Source organism: Ochotona princeps, chromosome 22 (assembly GCF_030435755.1).
Source record: "Ochotona princeps isolate mOchPri1 chromosome 22, mOchPri1.hap1, whole genome shotgun sequence".
Lineage (NCBI taxonomy): Eukaryota > Metazoa > Chordata > Mammalia > Lagomorpha > Ochotonidae > Ochotona > Ochotona princeps.
In genome coordinates this window covers 25,097,647-25,115,803 of record NC_080853.1, presented here as the reverse complement: position 1 = coordinate 25,115,803, position 18,157 = coordinate 25,097,647, and the positions used below count along the sequence as shown (strand labels likewise).

Genomic DNA, 18,157 nt, shown 5'->3' with positions numbered 1-18,157 from the left:
TCGTTGTGCACACTTGTCTGCTGCTTGGTATAACTTGCCGTCTTGAACTTCCACACTCTGCAGAGGTTGTTTGTCGATGGCTGGTTAGTTTGGTTTCTTCTTTGTGCACACTATTCTGTCTTCATGCTGTGGTTCTTGCGTATTTAAACAGGCCTTTCGTGTTTTCTCTGGTCTGGCTCTCGGTTATCTTTGTGGTGTGGAGGAGACAGTGGGCAGGCTCAGCGCAGGCTCTGATCCTCTCGGAATGCGCTGGCCTTGGGGGTCAGCTTTCCATCCCCTGTGTGCGTTGCTCTTTCTGCGTCTGACTTTCCGACTGACCCCTCTTGTATGCCTCCTGTCCTCCTCGCAGGACTGCATTTTCTGTGATGAGTTTCCGGCGTCCACTCTTTTCATCCATCACCTGCTGCTCTGAGCACTGGCAGAATCCCAGGACAGTCACTTCTGAGTCTCCATTTTGTTTTCCCTAGTACTGGATCTATTAACTCCATCTATTGTAGCACTTGCTTTCTTAAGTCAGTTTTCAATTGTTTATTAAGGAAATTATGCACATAATTAAAGACAGTGCAATGCCTGAAGGTTTAAGGAAACATAAGCTCTGCCTGTTCCTCCCTGTGTTTGTCCTACCCCCCACAAGCCTTTAACTACAAACTTTTAACCCATCCTAAGCTGTTTCTTGAATACTTTGCTGTCTAACTCCAAATAACAGACTTTTACTGTTTCTTGACTTATTAAAGTGTGGTGGGTTTCTTTCCCGGATAAAGAAGTGTTCGTGTCCACCCTCACTCTTGTCCCACCACTCTAACTGAAGCTGTAAATGGTCCTCAAGTTGTTGAAATTCTCACTGTTGCTCACTCAGAGACAAGCTGGGTTGGTCCTCGGATCTGTGATGGGTGCGGTTGTGCAACCTTTTGCTTTTCTGGGGATGGTTCCATGTCTTCCTTTCCCTCTTGCAGTCTGGCTGAAAAAAATATTTTTTCCTCCTTCCTCCAGACCTGTTTCCCAGGCATTCTCTTGAGTGTCCCTTCCTGTGGAACGTTCTTGAATGCTCGCCAGTGCCCATGGATGGGCTACACTGCCGGGTACTGTGTTCTTACCTTGTCGGGTGTGGCTGCCACCTCTTTCTCAGGTCCCATCCACTGCGTTTCTGGTTCCTATGTCTTGCTCTTTTCCAGTTTGTTGTTATTTTGTACAATAATTCATTGTTCTCAAATGTGCTGTATTTGGTATTGTACAACCTATAGGCCCAACAGGGAAGAGAAAAGCCTTCCCCTCTTAAGACTTTGGCAAATTTAGAAACATTTTGAATTACTTAGGCGAATTACTATTAGTTTAAAATGCTCATGGACAACTTTCTGTTCCCAATTAGGCCCTGGAATACGAGCTAGCTGCAGTTAAGGATTACTAACCAGACTCGTGTGAGGAGTGTGATTGAGAGCCACTGAGAAGGCACTCATTGCTTTCACCTTCTCTCAGTTTGTGGCCATAATGTGGCGTGTGTATCCAGGCCCTGAGGCTGAGTGGGTGGTATGAGGCAGCCCCTGGCCTCCCCTGCCACCCTGTCCTGCAGGGAAATTAGTTGCTTCTCTGCTGTCTCTTTTGAAATGTGTAAATTCACTTCATTGAAGGAAAGAGCCAGGCCACAGGTGTGGTGGAGCTAGAGCCCTGCATTGGCTGTATTCCCCTACCGGACTAGGAACAGAAGTGCAGGATATGATAAAATAGTTTGCCTTGCAGTACAATGTTAGTGCCGGAAGAATTCACCTGTGTAATCAGATGGACAGGCTCCACAGGCTGTTCCTATTGCAGCATCTTTTGGTGCCTTGTGGGCAAGGGACAGTTGGCCTAAATCTCCACCAGTGTCCATACGTGTGATCCAGCATAGAATTCAGTGGACAACCAAGCAACACTCCATGAGCCATCACCTAAAGGTGTTCTCTGTTGAAACATGTGTATGCCTTGTAACCCCTGCCTCTCATTTCGTAGTGACTCAGGATCCTTCTCCAGGCACTAGCTTCCTGACACTCTGACCTCGAGTCCTCCTGTCACTGGATGGTGCCTGAGGCAGAGAGGGGTTAGTGGCCAGGGTAGGAAGACATGGGCCATGGCCTGTAGGATAGCTGTCTGTGCAAATTGCAGATGACCCCTGGGTTGGGTGACCCCGTGGGCTCTGACAGTGGCTGCTGGCGGGAGCTTACCTGGAGGGCTCAAAGGTAGCTGGCTGAACCACAGAACCGTACCTGGGCTAGGCTTGAACCTCTGCCATGTCCACCTGGGCCTGAAGGCTGGAGCCATCCCAACATGTGCTAAGCACTGAGGGAGGAAAGCAGAGGCCTAGCTAAGCACCCTGCTTTTCCTTTCTGCATGCCTGAGAGGGTTGCTGTAAACAACAGGGAATGAGAAAATCACATTAATTTGCATACGTTTCATTTGGAGACAGATGCCTGCCTGATTTTTTTCTTTAACTCCCATTGAAACCTCAAGTGGAGTTAATAATATATGAAAATTAGGTATCATGTGTGCACTTTGCTTGCTGTTGTTTTTATTAAGCAGCCATTGATTTAAAAACAACACAATGCAACAGTTGGCATGCTGGGAGACTGCAGAGTATGGGGACATCCTCTGGGAGTGTTCTGTTGGCAGTTTTTTCCTCTCTTTTAGAAAAGATTTATTCATCTTTATTGAAAAGGCAGACCTACAGAGAAGAGAGACGGAGAGAGATTGTCCTTCTGCTGGTTCACTCCTCAAATAGCCATGATTACCAGAACTGAGTCAATCCCAAGCCAGGAGCTTCTTCCAGGTCTCCCACATGGGTGCAGGGTGCCAAGGTTTTGAGCTATCCTACACTGCTTTTGCAGGCCATAAGCAGGGAGGTGGATGGGAAGTGGAACAGCCGGCACACAAACTGGCACCCACATTGGATGTGGGTGCTGTAAGACAGAAGATTAGCCTGTTGAGCTATTGTGCTGGCCCTGTTGGGTTTCCCATTATACCAGAACCTATTTATTTTAAAGGCTTTCACTATTATTACATAATTTGAAATTATTTCAAGCCACAATTTGGTAAAACAAATTGTCTCCAAATTGCTTTAAAAGCGGCTTAGTTGACTAGTCAGCGGCAGTTAGAGTTGGCCTCGGTTCCCCTCAGAGCTTCCCCAGGACCCTTTGCTGGTTGACATTGCATCCTCCTTTTTCTCTTCACTACCCTTGCTGTGTGATCTGTAAAGGTACAAAGAGAAACTGGGAGAACACAGGGACCTTACTGTTCCTCCACAGAGGAAGCAGGCTGCGATGGACATGTGGTTGTTAGACTGCTGGTCATCTAGTTAGTTAATGCAGGTGTCTGCCCTTGCCCAAATAACCCCTTCGCCAGAGGGTCTTGGCCCTTTGGCAAAAGCTGTGGGCCTTCAGGTGGCTTGTTTCATCTGCACAGCAGAGGGAAACTTGCCTTCCAGAAACTTCTGTGGTGTCCGACAGGATAAACTGAGGTAACGTGAAGTGCAGTGCTTCGCCCCAGACCCAAGGAAGGTCACCGCTCATTTCATTTTTCTGTATTCCATAGCATTCTTTACTGACCCAAATGTACTTCACAAAACTCTTAGAAAATGGAATAAGAGGATGGATTTATTTTGGTGCAAAATAAAAAAAAGTGAAATCTATGCATAAAAACGAGAGGTCTTTACAAAGTTCACAAAAAAGGCATACTGTGATTTTCAGAATTGTTTTGTATGGAAATAAACAATTCTGTTTCCCATGAACTTTCTGAAGCACCCTACATACTGCTATGAAGTTGTTAACTACTCAACAGATCCGCCACCTAATGGTACCTCACAGGCTTGTCCCCAGGGTCAGAGGAAGTCAGATGACATAATGGGACAGTCAGGGTGTGGTCCCTGGAACAGAAGGTGATAGGCACTCAGAAAAGTGTCTTAGAGAGGAACTTCTCAAACTGCTGAAATGAGCTAATGGGCTGGTTAAGTTGGGACATTTCATGCTTCTGCCTTTGGTGTGTATCTGTACTCCTGAGGAGCCAGGCTGGGAGTGTCCTTCCTCTTGTGGCAGCCACAGGCTGCCCAGTGTCCCCGTGGACATGTGTAGGTACACAGGTGTGGGCTCTCACCCCTGAGGAATAAGTCCTTGCTGTGCTGTCTGTTGTCTGTAATTGCAGAGGGCCATTTCAGCTTTACGACCTGTGCCATCAGACTTTCTTAGAATGTCTGCAAGGGCTTGGACAGAACACATGTTCTGTAAAAATCCCAGTTGTTGACTTCATGGTGCTGGAGCTTTCCTGCTGCTGGCTGCTTACCTCCCTAATTAGATTTTGCTCATATGCAGGACAGAGAAATTTGGCAGGAAATAGTTGGCATTAAAATAACTCAAAATGCAATGGCTCAATTGGGCTAATCCTCCCCCTTTGAGCACTGGTATCCCATATGGGTGAAGTGTGTCCTGGCTGTTCCATTTCCGATCCAGCTCCCTGTTCTGTGGCCTGGGAAAGCAGTAGAGGACGGCCCGAAGCCTTGGGCCCTTATACTGATGTGGATGACCTGTAAGAAACTCCTGGCTCCTGCCTTTGGATAGGCTTAGCTCTGGCCACCATGGCCATTTGGGGAGTGAACCAGCAAATGGAAGGTCTTCCTGTCTCTTCTTTCCTCTGTAAATCTATCTTTCCAATAAGGCAGGGGCACAGGGTCCTTTGTGCTGGACCTGTGGTAGTTCCCAGAAGCCCCTGTACAGGTGAGCATTTGCTCTGGAAGGGGAAGAACAGGTGTATGAGATGCAAGCACATGTTCCTGTGGGTAAAGTGTTGTGGCTTTGTTTCTTTGTGTGTATCAGCTATCCAAGCTCGAAAAACAGCAGCAGAGGAAAGAGAAGACCAGAGCTAAGGGACCTTCGGAATCTAGCAAAGAAAGAAACGCACCACGAAAGGAAGACCGCAGCGCCAGTAGCGGGGCGGAGGGTGATGTGTCCTCGGAGCGGGAGCCGTAATCGCAGGAGCACAGGACCAGGTAGGGTCTCCTCATTGCACATTTGTGGGACAGGGCTGGAAGCCATCTTTTGGACGGTCATGCTTCAATCTGCTACCTGCTAGCATGCAGGAAAAAAAGGAGCAAATAGCATGTGGGGTTTTATGCAGAAGGATGCAGCATGGGGGCTCAGCTGCTGGTGGCCACACACTCTGCACCTGCATATGTGTGCTCCGACAATGAATGGGTGTGCAAGCTTTCTGTAGTACCCATCTGCCTCATGGGCCATGTCTACGTGGAGTTAGGCTGCCCTGTGCTTCCCCCTGCGTGTTTCTGCTGGATGACTTTGCCTAAATGACACTTTATTCATGTCAATCCCATGTCAGGACTGTGTTGGATCTACTGTCCCTGCCTGAGGCTCAGAGCCTGGCTGGTATGATCCAGCCACCCCAGGCCCTTTGCTCAAGCTACAGGATCCTCCTTCCCAGGGAGTTCATGGAAGTGTTTGGGTCACAGTGTGGTTCCTGTGCCAGCTGTGTGAGTGAGGTGGGGGTGTGGAGAGGGATGGACCTAGAGCCAGACTTCTAAGGAGGACACAGGCCCCTGAGGCTGTGAAGGGCAAAGGCAGGCAGCAGCTGCTAAGCCAGGAACAGGTGCCAACTTGTGGTGGGCTGGGGGTGGTGGCGCTGGCCTGGGAGTTGGTAGGCTTGGAGCCTGAGGTCCGAGGCCTGAGGGCAGTTTGGAGCCCACAGATGTGAGCCCAGTCCACAGACAGATTAGCTCAGCAGCAATCCTGAGAGAGGATACTGTTCCTTGCATGGTTTTCTGCCCTTTTTTCCCCTTCTGAGAGGGCCTGGCTGTTGGAAGGCTATCAGGGAAATGACCTGAGGATGCACACTACCCAATCCTGAGATGTGCAGGAGTGCTTAAGAAAGTTTGGTGGGGGTTGGCGGTGGGGAAGGCAGTGTGCCTAGTGCTTGGCAAACCCACATCTCACAATCACAGCCCCTGGATGGGAGTTTCAGTTGTACTCTCAGTTGCAGTTTCCTGCTAATTCAGGCCCTGGGAGGCAGCAGGAGTGACTGGGCCCCCTGACACCTACATGGGTGCCCTGGCTTGAGGTCCCTGGTAGATTGGGACCTTAGCTGCAATTTTAAAGCAAACTGAAATTCTGTGTTCCTGTGATGATATCAGTGGATGAGAGGGGAGGAGCAAAAACCAAGTGCTTGGAGCCGGCATTGGGGACAGCAGATTGGGTCATCAGGTCGGCATCCCAGATTGGAATATCATTGAGTCCTGGCAGCTCCCTGCTAATGCACCCCAGGAAAGCAGTGGGAGATGGCCCAAGTGCTCGGGTCTCTGCTCCCTCTGTGGGAGACCCGAATGGAGTTCCTGGCTCCTGGCTTTGGCCTGGGCTGCACAGCAGTTGTGACCTTTTGGTGAGTGAACCAGAAGATGGAAAATTTCTGTCTCTGTCTGTGTATCTCTTCCTCTCTCTATCACTCTGCCATTCCAATAAATAAATGAGTCATATATGTGTGTGTATATATGTATCTATATGACTCATATATACATAAACAATATGTATTCATGTCTCAAACCCAGCTTATTACCTTAATAACACACATGTTCCCACACAGATACATAGGCAGATCCAGATGTGCCTTTGAGCTGTGTGTTTTCAAAACAACTCTTAAATTCTGATGTCATCGGATTGATTCTTTTCTGGATTGTGTTATTAGCCCACTGATATAGTTGATAAATTTGATGTCTTGCTTTGTCCTTTAATACTTTGTCATCACTCTTTCAGAAGTATTTATTTTATATTGTTAAATGTTTTGTTCTGTTTTAAATTTTGTTTTATTTTTAACTGTTCCATAAAACATGTACATATGTGTGGGGTGCCATGTGATGGGATTTTTATCTTTTTTTGTTATTTATTTACATGAAAGGCAGAGTCACAGACACAGAGAGATACACAGAGCCATCTGTTGGTTCACCCTCCAAATGGCCACAACAGCCAGAGCTGGGCTGATTCAAAACCAGGAGCTTCATCTGGGTCTCACATGTGGGTGCAGGGGCCAAGCACTTGGGCTTTCCCAGACACAGTAGTAGGGAGCAGGATCAGAAGTGGAGCAGCTGGGGCCCAGCAGCGTGGCCTAGCAGCTAAAGTCCTCACCTTGAACGCGCCAGGATCCCATATGGGCACCGGTTCTAATCCCGGCAGCACCACTTCCCATCCCGCTCTCTGCTTGTGGTCTGGGAAAGCAGTTGAAGACGGCCCAAAGCTTTGGGACCCTGCACCCGCGTGGGAGACCCGGAAGAGGTTCCTGGTTCCTGGTTTCAGATTGGCGCAGCACCGGCCGTTGAGGCTCACTTGGGGAGTGAATCATCAGACGGAAGATTTTCCTCTCTGTCTCTCCTTCTCTCTGTATATCTGACTTTGTAATTAAAAAAAAAAAGTGGAGCAGCTGGGACTTGAACTGGCAGCCATGTGGGATTTCTGTGCAGTAGGCAGTGGCTTTACTCAATATGCCATAGTGCTGACCCCAGCCAGGTGATATTTTGAGGCACACATATAGTAACCAAATCATTTTTCTCAAACTTGTATCATTTCTTTATGGTGGAAACATTTGAAATCCTTTCTTTGGTTGAAGATTCCCATTTGCTTTAGATTTGGTCTCAGGATAGCTCCTGCAGCATGTACCCTGGGCACCAGTGTCTTGTGACCACTGGGCAGCCTGGGGTGATTTTCCCATTCCTGCAAGCAAGAAAAACACGAGGGCCACACAGACAGGGGAGGGCCAGTGCTGTGTGTGTCCCAGGGCACCCAGGAGCTGGTGCTTATAGCAGGGAAACTGAGACAAAGAGGGAAGAGCCAGAAGCGGAGGTGGTCATTTCTCTGCAGTCCACTCATGTTCCAAAGGGGAATGGGCAGAATTTCCTATGGACTTGTAGATGCATCTGCTTTTTGCTTCTCTGAAGTCTGTGAATTTTTTAGAGCTGTTATCATCATGATTTTCTTCACAGGTTAGTGCAGAGTGGGTAGCATGTGCCTAGGGTAAATGGTGATATTGTCAGTTGGACTGTGGGGGAGGCCAGGTGAAAAGCAGGCAGGCACAGGTAGGCATGTTTTCTTTGGTCATCCTGGAAGTCAGGGTCATTGTGGCCACTGTCTTGGAGGTCCTGGGGTAGGGGGAGGGACAGGGGAATGAGGAGGGACAGTAAAAATGTCCAGGGTGGAGAGGTACCAGAACCCATGCTCCCTCCCTGATTTTGGCTCCAGCTCCGGCCAGAAGTCCTGGGTGAGGATCAAGTTCAAGGAAGCTTCAGGGGCCTGGGCGTTGTTTCCCAGTGGGAATTCCAGAGGGAGACTGCCGTGTGGGCCAGCTCTAGGTTCTCCACAAGGCTGTTGCAGCTGAAGAGACAGGGTAGCAAGACCAAGTTTGGCACCAAGACACCTGCGACAGCCTATGGTGTTGAGGGCCCGGAGGCATCACCTGCCCCACAGGGCTGCTGGCCATGGAGCCTGGGTGGAACTTCACTGCGCTTGCAGACCTTACATCTGGTTTCCTGACTGGGTTCCCAGCACTGCTGAGAGCTGAGGGGGCACTGAGAAACCAAACCTCGCCATGGTGGCAGCAGCCAGAGGAGCCACCTGAGTGGAGCCAGAGTACCATGTGGGCACCCATGAGAAGCAGCCATGTGTGCTACCCTGTGCTTGGAGCACACAAGTTCACAGAAGATATAGAAGTCATGTGTTCTTTGTCTTGGTTGACCTGGTGCTGTCAGAACTGAGCACTTGAGAGCCACAGCAGAGGCATCCACCTGCAGTTACTCAAATTAGGGTGCACGCGTGTCTAGGCACGGATGGAAGTCAGGGCACAGAGGAGGGGTGCTGAACCTGCCTGCTGGCCACCTCCCCCACAACCCCAGCAGGCCAGGGAGCTGTGAGCGGCAGAGTTGTCCATGTTTTCAGTTTTGAGACCATGAAGGGAGCTGTGGCTTAGGGACAGCTGCACCTCAGGGATGTGCTGGGTCTCAGTAGCGCCTCAGTATAAAAATTTGCCATCCCAGTGAATTGCAGTCATTATCAGATAGTCGGATGTGGGTGAGAGCGGAATGAGGGAGAGATGGAGGTGACCTTGGCACTGGCTGTGTGTGGCACAGAACAGCAGCCGGGAAGGACACAGCAGTCTGCCTGTGCTTTTCTTTAAAAGCAGTGGGAGCCCCAGGGAGCCTCCCAGGCCCTGGGGGAAGCAGCTTTGAGTTTCCAAAGCAAGTGATCGAGAAAACAAAATGGCAGAAAGAAAGGAGGATGAAAAGCTGCATGATCTTGGGCGGGTTTTCTGTGAAAAATAGCCGTGGGCCTTGACGGTTTGGGAGACATTCCCTGGTGTCTGGATTTCTTATCTTCTCACATGGAGGTGAGGCTCTGCTAAAATTAGCTTCTGTTCTTGCCCTCGCATTCCTTCTGCCTGCACCTAGCTGGGAGGACTCGGAGCTTTCTAGAAGGCTGCATTTCATTTCTTTGCCCTTCCTGGCTGCTGCTGCTGCGGGCACCAGAAAGTGCTCTCGCGGAAAGAACTTGGCTTCCGCTCTGGATGGCAGGTCCCCTCAGGTGTCGGCGGCTGTGGCTGGGGTGTGAGAAGCACATGCTGCTGACTGGCCCGCACATTTCTATCCTCAGACGTCAACACAAGCTGCAAGCTGAACAACAGTGGTGTTTTGGAGGTGGCCATCTGTTGGCTTTTCCACTTGATCTTTGTCAGAATAGGAAGAAGTGTGCTGGCTTACATTGCTTCTTAATGAGCCAGAGAGGCTGAGTTTATGTGAGTATATGTGCCATTTAATACAGTAGCCATCAAGTACATGTGAATACTTAAATGTCAGTTAACTAAAAGCAAGTAAAATTTAAAGTTCACTTTGGTGACTTCACCGACTATGCCACAGTGCTGGCCCCAAGAAGGAACATGAGCAAGTGAGTTTAGAACTAGGGAATGGCATCTGTTAACCACTTGGCGTATCCTTGCTGGGTGGTGGCTTGCGGCTGGAATTGGATCTGCTGCTGGCGTGCGGTGGGGGAGCTCATGTCTCATGACCTAACACTGGAGCACTTGTTAGGCCTCATGGGGTTCCCAGAGCTAGCACAGTTAGTTCTGAAATCCATCCTTTGATCGAGTCCTGCATCAGAACTCCAGGGCTGTTTCTCTACAGGGAACTGGGTTTCCAACACTGGCTTTCTCTCATACAATTTCTTCTGAAAACCATCCTCATTACAAAACTCACACAGAAAATTCCAAAAATTGCCAGGATGAACTTCTGGCATTCATCATTCTAACATAACCACCAAGGACATGTACTTTAGTAATAATTCTCCTAAGCAGGTAATTCTATATATTTCTCTAATTTGACAAAGTTTTTTTTTCTTTTTTCCAAGATCCATTTTATTTTTCTTTTGAAGGCAGAGCTACAGAGGAAATGAGAGACAGAGAGATCTTCCATCTGGGGGTTCACTCCCAAATGGCCACATGGTAGAACTGAGCTGATCTGAAGTCAGGAGCCTCCTCAAAGTTTCCCATGTGGGTGCAGAGACCCAAGGACTGAGCCACCCCCCACTACCCTCCCAGCCAACAGCAAGGAGCTGGGCTGGAAGTAGAGCAGCCAGGACATGAACAAGTGCCCATATTGAATGCCAGCACCACATGCAGTGTCCCAGACCACTATGTCACGCTAGCTGTACTTTTATAAAATAAGACCTACTTTACATGTAGTGTTACTTGTTTTTGTCATTTAATAGAATATTATATTGCTTTTCTAGGTCATTTGTTCTTTTATTTGTAAACTCTATCATTTTCATCTCCTGTCAAATATTTGAAGCATAGCTTTGTTATAATAAGCAATTAATATGTAGAATATTTAATTGAAGTAAATGTAAAGGAAATACCCATTTAACCAGGATCCCTAAGCTCATCTTAAATTTAAGAAGCTGAGATTTGGGGGGCTAGCATTGTGACGCAGAACGTTAAGGCTTCAACAGGCATGCCAGTATCCCATGTGAGTGTTCATGTCCTGGCTGCTCCACTTCCAATCCAGCTTCTTGCCAATGTATCTCAAAAAACAGAAGAGGACAGCCCAAGTCCTCAGGCTTCTGCCTCTGTGTTGTGGGCTCCTGGCTCCACCTGGCCCTACCCCAACTGGTGAGGCTGTTTGGGAAGGGAACCAGCAAATAGAAGTTCTCTTTCTTTTGTCTCTCTCTTCCTCTTTCTCTCTGTCTGTAATTCTGTATTCCAAATATATATTATATATATTTATATGTTAAATTATATATTAAATATATAATTAACATATTATATATTTATATGTATATTAAATTAAAGGTTTTAATCTGTGTGGGGAGCAGGATGCTAAAGCTGCTTCTGGGATTGGTAAGGGCCGTTGCAAGATGGCGGCTGGCTCAGGGCCAGGAAGCAGAGTTGGTCTCGCCAGCAGGTAAACAGGAAGTCACAGGGATAGGCTAATGCCCTCGCTGTGATTACTGGCCTATCACGTAGCACCAAGTGGACCTGTGGGGAGAAGTGATTGGTGGAGAACGATATAAAAGTTGCCGGTAAAAGCTAGGCAGGATGGACTGGGACGACGGACGACATACGGACGGACAACGGACAGAGAAAGACGGGACGGGGGAGAAGGAGGACGGGCGGGAGACAAGAAGTGGGGAGGAAAGCTTAGACCAATGGGGACAGGAGCAGCGGAGTGAAGGTTTTAAACGCAGCCGCTTTTGGCAGTGAGGGGTTCGGTTGCAGTTCTGGCTTTTCCCAGACCCTCAAGAATATGACTCGGCATTTTAGTGCCACCGCTGCTGGGTGGTGGCAACAAATCTGTGTCAAAAATATGACATTACCCAAAGGTCAGTGTGGGAAACAGCTGTTGGTTGGGAGAGGTATCTCCAGCTGCAGGTTTAATGTTACATGATAGTGGAGAGGTTGAACTCCCCAAACATGTAGACATTCTCACATTTCAGAGGAAGGTGTGTGGGATGGTAGAGGACAGTCCAAAGCCTTGGGACCCTACACCCACAGGGGAGACCTGGAAAAAGCTCCTGCCTGGCTCCGGGCTTTGTAGCCATTTGGGGAATGAACCAGTGCGTGGAAGATTTTTCTCTGTCTCTCCTTCTCTCTGTAAATCTGCCTTTCCAATAAAATAATAATAATAATAAATCTTTATGTGAGAACTGGCACTCTAGGATTCTTGTATGGGCTTGAAGGGTTGCTTGAGCTGTTTTGTTAATGCTTAAAGCCTGTGTTAGGAAGATATATTTTATAATTACTTCTTAATGATGTATCTTTTCTTTACTCCTTCTAGTGCACTGTCATTGGGAGAAGTGGTTCCTGAAAAATTCAAGATGCTAAGTCCTATAACTGGGTTGAGAATTTGAACCTGAAACATGAACAAGAATGCAGAAATATGAAATTGGGACCTGAAGACACCAAAGGACCTGTTACCATGTTCCATTACGGCTGTGTCTCTCTAGGCAGAGGCGTGCACGTGGCGGCAGACCCATGCCCATCCGTGCCTCCTCCACAGGGAGGCCTAGTTGGGTCCTACCTTGTCTTTGCTTACTTTTGGAACAGGCTGACCATCACCTGTCATCAAGTCCCCCGCGGTATGTTCTGCGCACCTGTGACGGGTCTTCAACACCTCCATGCTTGTTTGTTCCAACACTGGCTCATGACCAGGGCCTGTGTCAAGTGTAAGAACAACCATCAGTGATAACATATCCTGTGAGGCCTTTGCATCTTGTCATTTTTCTCTCTTTTCTAAAAATAAATAATAAAACCTTAACTTTCAGAAGCAGCACTTTATTATCAAACACATCCTGCTGCCTGCTTCATGCTGCTGTGGGGAGCAGTGCCCCATGGCTGGCCCCCTACAGGTGTGTGCTCACTTCTCCTCCAAGACACCTTCCTGAGCTACGCACCCAGGCCTCTGCTGCACAGAGCGAGTCTGTTTAGGAGAACACGCAGCTGCTGACAGTGTCCTGGGAGGCGACATGACGACAAGGGGCAGAGCGCAATGTCAGGTGGCCACACTCCTTTGACTGTATCCGATGTGTCCACCTGCGGGAGGTGGGAGTGAGGCCTCTGTGGCAGAAGGCTTTCAGTCCAGTCACTGCCTCCATCCACACTTGTGAGGAGCCACATTCTGGGGATAGGGTCTCTCGGCAAAGCTCAACCCCATGAATGCTGTATCCACAGTAGTTATTCTTTTCTTTTTTCTCTCTTTTTAAAAAATATTTATTTATTTTTATTGGAAAGGCGGATATACAGAGAGGAGGCGAGACAGAGAAGAAGATCTTCCATCCAATGGTTCACTCCCTAAGCGGCCACAATGACTGGAGCTGAGCCGATCTGAAGCCAGGAGCCAGGAGCTCTTCCGGATCTCCCATGCGGATGTAGGGTCCCAAGGCTTTGGGCCGTGCTTGACTACTTTCCCAGGTCACAAGCAGGGAGCTGGAAGGTAAGCGGGGCTGCTGGGACTAGAACCGGCACCCATATGGGATCCTGGCGCGTGCAAGGCGAGGACTTTAGCCACTACGCTATCATGCCGGGCCCAGTAGTTATTCTTGACATGATATTCTTTTAGCTATCTTCTATGTAAAATATTCATGCTCACATAAACAGAACTTTCCTCTGAAATGTTTCTTATTCAACCTGAGATATTCTTCTCTGGCCACTTTGCAGCATGAAATTCTGTCTGCCTTCGACCTTTGTAAGGACCTTCCAGGTACCTCTAGTCTGGCCCCATTGTCTACTTGAACATGAAAATGTATTAGAAAATATGAGAGATTAAAAAAAAAAAAAGACCCAGACACATCTCAAGCATGTGTTTGAGTACTTGGACTTCAGAGTGTGGGGAGGCTTTAGAGCCTGCTGTAGGCCTGAGCCAGTGCAGGTGGCCCTGTGTGGTCCCCGATGGCTTCACCCTCCACACCAGGATATGATGCCAGCTCAGACCCCTGCTGTGTGGGCACTGGGTCCCCAGGAACTCTCCTACCCGAGTTCTCCCAAGTGGGGCTTTACAGAGTGAACTCCGGTTCCCTCTGAAGTGGCTGGAATCCACTCTTTCCTAAACTCATCCCTAGGGTTAGGCCTGAACAGGTTTGCTGTAGGTTTTATTGTCACTACATTTTATCACCTCCAGTTACTGTTTACTGCACAACCCTGTCAAGGGGGAACAAAGATCGTGTGGAGACAAGAACTAATGGGCTGGTTAGCGGGCTGTGGGAAAGGGATTACAACCTTCGTCTCTAGGTTGTGTTTCAAGGGGACAAGGATGTTAGAACATGAACCGCGGTCACCTTGCTGAGGCCTGCAAACCATTGGAGGAGGAAAGGGCTGCAGGTGCCACGGCTGTTTAGTCTGGAGGGGAAAGGAAGAGGCTCTGAATATCTAAAAGATTCAGGGGGACCTGGGGCAGGAGCCCAAACTGTAGCAATGGGTGTTCATTGTATGGTATGTGCTGACTTTCTCCCAGTTAACCAGATTCTGCAGTGGGTGGCGAGCCTCAGTGTTGGAGCAGAAGTTCTGAGTCTGTGTATGGAAGGAAACATCTTTAGTACTGATGGATTGAAAAATCATTTTGCAGGGGCCAGTGCTGTGGTATAACATGCTAATCCTCTACCAGCATCCCACATGGGGCACCAGCTCATGTCCCAGCTGCTCTACTTCCCATCCAGCTCCCTGCTTATGGCCTGGGAAAGCAGAGCAGGATGGCTTAAGTCCTTGGGCCCTGAACCCATGTGGGGGACCCAGAAGAAACTCATAAGTCGTGGTTTAGGATTGGCTCAGCTCACCGTTGTGTCCATTTGGGAAATGAACCAGCAGATGGAAGATCCTTCTTTTTGTGTGTGTGTCTCCTCTATGAATGTGCATTTCCAAGAAAAAGAATTAAATCTTTTTTTAAAAAAACAATCATCCTTCTCTCCTAGGATATGGAGAACATGGCCGAGGTCAGGAAACGTGTGGAACTTTGGCTTGAAGGAGCCTATTGTGTCATCCTATAGATCACTTCCAGGTCTCAGGGTAGGAGAAGAACCCCTTCTCACCCCTCCACCTGAACATCTGCAGCTGCATGAAGATGGAGGTTAATTTCCACCCACTGGATTCTCCTTCCAAAGGTTATTTCCAACTCTTCCTAATGGACTAAACTTAGATTAACGGGTCTACGGCCATACCACCCTGAATGCGCCCGATCTCGTCTGAACTTAGATGGATGGGTGCAGTTCTCCATGCAGAGTTAAAGCTTTCAGTCTTTGTGTCCGTCCTAGCATCACTAACTGCTGCCCTCTGCTTATTATAAAACTTGTTGCTTACTGTACGTTGCAGCAGCATTTGCGTGAGGACGGGACAGGAGAAGCATGCCATGTATGGCTGTGCTGAGAAGCCCTGGCAGACCACACAGTGCCAAGCCAGTGACTCTTGAGGAGGCAGGGTCTGGTTAATCTTGCCTCCTATGGTTTGCTTTATTGGAGACCAAGTGCTTGTGACCACACGAAACAGACCAAATAAAGGTGTCTCCCTGGCCAGGTGCTCCATGCTGCACCTCGGGGTTGGTGGTCCTTGGGAGGTTGAGTGGGGGTGCTCCCTGCCTATGGGTGCTGCCAACTAGCAGAAAGTGTTTGGTGGTTCACTGACTTGATTGTGAAGCACAGACTGCACCACCAGCACCCCGACTTCTCTGACTTGGTGTTGCTTTAGTAACTGTAGAGCCAGATGGAGTGATCTTGACTGTCACTGATCTACCGGTGTTTCTGCTAGGCACAATTCTTGATCTGCAATTCATTCAGAGGTCCTGGGGGAGGGAGTTTTAAATTTCCCATTATGCAAGTGTCTCTTTCAGTGATGGTATTTTAGGGTTTGTTAATTATAAATTTTTGATCATGTATGCAGTATTTGTAGGAGCCTGGAAATCACTTGTTTTGGATTCTTTTCTGTGGGTGATGACTGAGTTGGAGGCTCCATTGTGGAGCAGGGCAGGCCCTGGGGGTGGTAGTGAACAGCGGGCAGACGGCTTAGCCCAGGCCTGGGTCTCCTAAGCCTCCCAGCAACTGGGAGATCTATAGGAAGAGGTGGGATTGGCCAGGCAGTAACAGATGATGGAGGAGATGGAAGTGGCAGATCCAGCTGCCTTGAGGCATGAGAGAAGGGACAGTCAGACAAGTGTCAGCCAACCAGTAGACCTGGATCTGGGGGCCAGGGACAGAAACAAGAGCTCTGAGGCAAGCAGGGCCTGGACTGCAGAACTGTGGTAAGTCGCAAGCACACGTGTTTAAGCTTCATCATGCCCTGCTCCACCATCATGCCCAGGCAGGTTGTTTGTTGTTGTTCTCGAAGCACTTTGTCACAGGATCCTTGGGAACCAGATGCCCAGCTGCCACTGTGGCCCTCAATGTGAACAGTGGGGTCGAGGTCTCGGTTGTGCTGGCGTAACCTGGGCAGAGCCCATTCAGCCTCAACCCTTCTGTCTGCTACCCGTTACGTGGAAATGCAACCTGCCCTTTGAATGCACTTGCAAGGTTAAAACCAGGGGCTTGAGCTGGGCAGTCACCACTCCTACCGAGCTGCCCTACAGCAGGTGGCTCACACCATCTGAATAACCTTACAGAGAATACAGGGAAGACTGCCACCATCTCCCTGTTGGGCGCAGCCTGTGGTCACAGGCTGTTGATCTGTGTCAGATGTCACACAGGCCTGCCTCCCAGAGGCATCCCCTTCAGCTAGACATGGCTTCTGTGTCTTCAGGTCTCGCTCCCCGCAATGGCCAGGATCAAGTTGGCACTCCCCTGGAAATCTTCCCAATCAAGGGATGGTTTATGTTCTCCACTCACGACCCATGTGACTCCCATCCATGTTGCCTGTTCTGGCAGGAATCAGGCTACCCTGTTTTCAGAGAATTTGGGGATTCATCTGGTGATTGTGTCAGAAACCGTTAGCCCAGCACGTGTGCTGGCTGTGAGCTCTTTCTGGCTTCCGTGCTTTGTGGCAGGCTCACAGATGTCTGTTTAATCCTCTGTTCTAGAATGTTCATCTTGCTAGGCTATCTGGATTCCTCAGGCTGAAGCTGGACTTTTTGATGTGTTTGGTTTTCTGTCTCCTCTCCTCTCTTCGCACTGTCCCGCAGCGTTACCTGTGTTAACTCTTCCCCACTCACCCCTGTATGTTGTTTCAGAGCCTTTGAATTTTCACTACACTCGGGAAGCCCTGTTAGCCTGTCTCCTCACCTGTTTTGAGCTTCGAGTCCTTTCTTAAATGATGTTTGTCATTTGTTTTGAGTTTCAAACATTTGTGAGGCCGTTGTTATGGCATTACAGGCAAAGCCACTGCCTGCGGTGTTGGCATTGCATATGGATGCTGTCAAGCCCCGGCTGTTCTACTTCCAATCCAGCTCCCTGCTTATGGCTTGGGAAAGCAGCAGAGGATGGCTCAAGTCTTTCTACGCTTACATCCACGTGGGAGACCCAGGGGAGGGTCCAGGCTCCTGGCTTCTGGTTTAGGATTGCGGCCATTGCAGCCATTTGGAGAGTGAACCAGCAGATGAAATAACTTTCTTTATGACTCACCTTCTCTCTACAAAATCTGCCTTTCAACAAAAACAAATCTATTTTTTAAATGAAGAAGCAGGAAGCCATGGGAGAAGCTGGTTGGGTCTCTGTAGGCACACGGCTTATTTTGGGGCTTGGTTGTCTTTCTGGCATACATTGCTGTGAACTTTGCTGCTTAACAGGAAAACAGAAATCCCACGTGGACTACTGATGGCAAGAATTCTCCCCACACTGCTCTGGGGATGCCGGTGGAGGAGGCCCTCCCTGGTCAGAGGTGGTGCCCAAGAGGCAGGCCATGGTGGTGTTCTGGTGAGAGAGCGAGAGCCGGGCAACAGTCGTGATCCTGGGGCCCCGGGACTGGCAGCCTCGTATCCTGTCACTGGGATGCCTCAGTGTCTGTCCCTCCCCGCGAGGATGGTTGCCCAGGTAAGCAATCTCAGCCTATAGAAACAACAGTAACACACTATGCTTTGGATTACCAAGCATTGGGGGTGGGGGACATCCCTGCATTTCCAGGCATGTGGGATTACAATTTATCACAATAATTGGCTTAAAGGATTCTTTTAGACCCCCATTTTATTTGGAAGTAA

At 48.9% G+C, this 18,157-nt stretch overlaps 1 protein-coding gene across 1 annotated transcript in view; it reads left to right on the top strand.

Moving 5' to 3' along the window:
• DTD1 (D-aminoacyl-tRNA deacylase 1) overlaps positions 1-12,808 on the top strand; it is a 104,631-nt gene extending 91,823 nt beyond the window's left edge. The window contains exons 5-6 of the mRNA XM_004585639.4: positions 4,833-5,005; positions 12,329-12,808. Of these exons, the coding sequence (XP_004585696.2) occupies positions 4,833-4,985 (153 nt within the window). The 3' untranslated portion in view covers positions 4,986-5,005; positions 12,329-12,808. The remainder of the gene's footprint in view (positions 1-4,832; positions 5,006-12,328) is intronic.
• The last annotated feature ends 5,349 nt before the right edge of the window (positions 12,809-18,157 follow it).